This window comes from Corapipo altera, unplaced genomic scaffold (genome assembly GCF_003945725.1).
Source record: "Corapipo altera isolate COAL_440 unplaced genomic scaffold, ASM394572v1 274, whole genome shotgun sequence".
Classification (NCBI taxonomy): domain Eukaryota; kingdom Metazoa; phylum Chordata; class Aves; order Passeriformes; family Pipridae; genus Corapipo; species Corapipo altera.
Genome location: NW_020885042.1, coordinates 47,133 through 51,891, shown reverse-complemented (window position 1 = coordinate 51,891; position 4,759 = coordinate 47,133). Strand labels below are relative to the sequence as shown.

General features: G+C 46.4%; 1 protein-coding gene across 2 annotated transcripts in view; it reads right to left on the bottom strand.

Annotated features, from left to right (window-relative positions):
• Window positions 1-4,728, bottom strand: part of BMP2K (BMP2 inducible kinase) — a 47,129-nt gene extending 42,401 nt beyond the window's left edge. The window contains exons 1-2 of one of the 2 annotated variants that reach the window (XM_027668541.1): window positions 4,345-4,376; window positions 2,106-2,238 (exon numbers count right to left, since the gene is read on the bottom strand). Coding sequence is in view for 1 of the 2 variants with exons in the window: in XM_027668539.1 (XP_027524340.1) it covers window positions 4,345-4,495 (151 nt within the window). In the remaining variant the exon portion in view is untranslated. Of the gene's footprint in view, window positions 1-2,105; window positions 2,239-4,344 lie in introns of both variants that reach the window. The other variant, XM_027668539.1, reaches the window with a different exon arrangement.
• Between the last annotated feature and the right edge of the window lie 31 nt (window positions 4,729-4,759).

Below are 4,759 nucleotides of genomic sequence, written 5' to 3'. Positions count from 1 at the left end.
CCGACCCAGGGGCTGCCCCAAAATGGCGGGGACCGACCCAGGGGCTGGTGTAACCCCGAGCTGTAGAAAGTTTCTCTGGGAGAAAGTCAAGCTGACCCTCAGAGGGGCTAAAAGGGAAGAAAGACATTCACCCTCTGGGCATTAATGACCAGTTTGTTATTGAGCCTCCTGAGAATTTTGTTGTTTCTCTCACACATGACCCAGAGTGAATCAAATTATCTTACCCTCAACCTGCCAAGTGGGATGGGGCTTTACTCTGAGAGCTTGTGCTGTGAGATAAACTATAAAAGAGCATGCCACTTACAATTTTATAAAGGGAATATTCAAGGCTTTCACTTTTTCTCCCTATTGAAAGGCTCCTTTTCACAGAAGACTATATGAAGCAAACATTCTGTGTTATACAAACATTAAATAACAAACTTATAAGCAATCACCTCTTGAGTGGCTTTTTCCCCTCCTCTCTAGTTCTAGACAGATACAAGGTCAATTAAAAAAGCAACAGCTTCCGAAGCTACAGCAGCACAAGGCTCAACTCTACACAGCTCCAGACTCACCACTTTATCAGCCCCAATGATAAAAAATAAACCAGTATACCCACTACCACACAGTTTCTTTGCACATGTACTGGGGCAAAGGAAAGAGAGGAAGTTACAGCACAAGAGCAGTAACACACAACGATCACCCTCTCCCATCCAGAGCTTCCCGACACTGAAGAGGTCGTTTCCATCCCCTCTGGGTACTTCCAGAGCAAGCTGCACCCAGTGTCACCCTGCTCCTCCTATGTCAGTGTCTGGCACCTCACCTCTGCTCTCGTAAGCGTGGACTGCCTGGCGAGAGGGTGAACTGCTGGTGGCTAGGGCTGGACACAGCACTGCTTTATTTTTATAAGATGCAACAGCACATGCCCCACAATTCCATTAATCCAGTCTCAGTGAAAATGAAAATCAGATGACGACCGTCTTGCCCTGCCCACAAATGAGCTTCCAAACAAAGTCAGTCAAGTTCAAGAGGGAAGCTGGGAAGTCCAGTGCACATTGCACATGCAGTCTCTTTTTTAACACTTGCAACTGTCTCTGCTTTATCTGAACTTGTTAAAACATACCCACATACTAAATTACAACACTTACCATAACTGCTTTGGTCTGCTCGTGGTACTAAGAGAACTTTAAACCTGGCAAAGTCTTTATTTATTTATGCAGTTTAAACATCTCAAGCCCTGCCAGGCAATCAAGACAATAAAACAAATTAGCATCTTCCAACACCTACCCTTACAGAACGCAGAAAAATCAGTTTTACTGCAGTTCTTAAACAAAAAGGAGTTATTGAAGTCTAATCAAGGCCAACAATGAAGTAGTAGTTTCCACGTATCAAGTCACAACTTTCTACCTCCTCCTTATTTAAGCCAAAAATGTTTTGGGAACTTGCTTATTTTCGCTTTCCTTTTCACTCATCACAACATAAACTGTTTTGCATTAACATTTAAGGTCTATTTAAAAGCATGTTTCATACTTGGCCACTTTCGGTTTGCTGCAATTTCTGAACTTCTTCAGTTCCAAAGTCCCCATGCACCACCTGTAACTTTCAGCAGAGAACCCTCCATATTTTTGTCACTAAATTTTCCAAACTTCAGCTGAATTGCAGATATTCTTGTTCAACAAAAACACAAAAAGAGAAAGCCTTCACTCTCTATCAGTCATTTATTCCATATAGTTCTACCGTTCCCTTGAAATGGATAAGAATTCTACATCAAACCTTAACCCAAACTAACTGTTTTTCCCCCATATCTGAGAAATAAGCCTTAAAAATAAACACCTCCATCCAACAACATACTGACCATTGGGTTATGGAGGCCAAGAAGTCACCACAGAATAGGTATGTTTAAAAGCAAAGAAGCCACCCAACTGCCTCCTAACTACAGCACTTCAACTTTATAGCTTCTTTACTTAAAAGGATGCTGTTACCTTCGATAGCATTATATTTATTCAAAAGAACTAGATCATAATGCTCCATACTTCTGCCTTTAAAACACTGAAATAAAATCACCTTGTCAAAGACTACAGGAAAAGCACTTTGAAGGCAGCTTGGTATCAGCATGGCAAACTTCCCAAAGCTCCATCCCTGCAGCCTAACAAGGTCCTCACAACTCGAGCCTTAGAGCACAACGACTGACGCTACTCTAGCTACACCAGGAGCCTCAACCCTCTACAGAACCAGGAGCTGCCCTCCTAAGAGCAAAATCTGGAAGGAGGATGGGGTTAAACAACATGAATCAGAGACATAATGCTATTAATCACAATAGCTAAAAAAAAAAAAAGTCAATACAATATACCATACCCCTGCTATCAGAACATCATATATCCCCTATGAAATAGATCGGTTCATTTCATTAGATTAATGAACTTCACGTGTCATTAACACCTTGTAGCACAAGCTATAACTTGGATATGAACCTCTTAAATGGGATTTCATCTGCACTGAGCAACAGAAACTACCTGACAAGTGTAAGAGCCTCAGTTAAACTGGGATTCAGAAACTGGAAGAAAGAAATGCCTTGTGCAAACAGGATGGGGAAAAAAGTTTGTTCTCTGCCCTCCCAAAAGGAAGATTACTAAACAGGGGATTTATAGTGTTCAGTATTAATTACAGATACCAATATGACTAATGTAACAGCAGTAACATACTTACTATTAGTGGTCACTAAGGCAAGGGATTGATTGTCAACAAGTAATTCCTAGATGAAAAGGTACTTTTTGATGCATAAACTGTGGTGGTCAGTTAGGAGCACCCAAGTGGACACACCCTGTTAGAGCCCAGCTGCTCCCTGACAATCAGGGAGCTGCCAATCAGCCCCCCCCTCATGTCCCTGTGATCCCAACCATGCAGTTACCCCACCTGTTACTTCCCTCTAGGCCTCTTTGGGTCCTCTCTGCCCAACAGCTCTGGTGTTGGCTTGGGGACTTTCCCCAAGATGCAGCAGGCTTACACTGCCCTGACTCTTATCAGTTTTTGTCCCAAGCATCCATATGCAACTTTTATTTCAGACTCAAAAGTAAGGAAGGTAACTTGCATGACACTCAAATGTTAAAATTTGGACTCCCTCTGACCCCAAGCCCTTAAGGACTATCCATTTGTTTCTGCCAGCTACAGAAAGAAATAAAGTGATCTGTAGTGACTCTTGAAACAGCACAATATGAGGAAACACTTTAATAATATGCTAAACTGAATCAAGCACTGTGTAATTTCTCTCCTTTTCACTACATATATGGGGTTTGTGTTACCTCCTGAATTTGGCCATGAGCCTATTGTCATTACTTTTTTTAAAAAGTCTCTATCCTGCCACCAGCCCTGCTGAGAAATTCCGGTCTGTCAGACCACAATGACCTGGAAGTAGCTCTCAGCAAGGACCACTCATGCTTTAGGTAACCAGCTACGCTGGTGGAAAAGCCCTGACATCACCTTCATACCCCAATTACAAAATATTGCATTCAAAATACTCCAAATCTGCTATTCTACAATAACCTTTTCAGGATAGCAATGAAAATACAAGTGCTTACTATATGTTCTTATTTTAAACAGTAATATTATCTGCATGCACTTAAGATCTTCATCAAGAAATGCACATATGCAATCAAAGTTAACAAGTACATTTACACATAAACCAGTCTGAGCGACACACATAAAAGTGACAGAGGTGAATTATTTTTACCCACAACATCCAAAGCATGTGTTGTAACTACTCAGTAAGTATGAACTATACAGGTCTAACCCTGAGCTCAGTGACCTGGGAAGTGAATTCACGCATTTTATCCATCACACGGGTTACCAGCTGTGGGAAATGAAGACCACACTGTTTCCCACACACACACAGAGGGCAAAACACAAGTACGGCTGATTTGCTGGTGACCCACTCCAGCTTCTAGCAAAGTCGTACAGCTGACAAAGTCTGGACCATCCTACGACTATATAAACTCACAGGACCCTTCCCGAAGTCCCAGAGGAGGTCGGACAACACGGAGTGCATGTTCACCACAAGAAGCACAAGCCGAGCCCCTCGTAGCAAGGGGAAGCTCTCCAGCGCAAGCTGCCAGCACCGCACCACCACTCGTGACCCTGACAGCAACCAGCTGCCCTACACCAAGGAAGGCCATGCCTTTTATTTTCGCTGGGTTTTTTGTTCGTTTGTTTGTTTTTTTCATATTAGCTGGCAGAAGCCTGACACAGGCGCTGGTGACACCTCACCCCGCCTCACTCACCCAGGGCAGCGTGCCGGGGAACTCCGAGCGCCCTAAGGAGCCCCCGGCCGAAACAGCACCCCCCAAACCCCCTGCACCGGCCCGTCCTCACCTTCGGCCAGCGGCTCCTCGGGGGTCACCTGGTACCGCCCCACCGCCAGCGCCCTGCCCAGGGCCACGCCGCTGCCGGAGCCGCCGCACGCCGTCCCGCCGCCGCCGCCGCCGCTCCCCTCGGACTTGGGCATGCGGGAAAACTTCTTCATGGCGAGCGGGGCCCCAGCAAGAGCCGGGGAAGAGCCTGAGGCGAGGAGGCGGCGAGGGGGCTGCCCCGCTTCACATGCCGGCCGCGGCCCCCGCTTCTCCTCACCCGCCGCCGGCTCCTGAGGGGAGGAGGAGGAAGGAGGAAGGCGAGGAGGAAGGAGGAGGAGGAAGGAGGAAGACGGAGCAGCCGCAGCCCCGCCGGCCGGGGCGGCTGAGGGGACGGCGCGCGCTGTGCCGGGAGCGGCCGCCCCGCCGGCGCGCGGCCG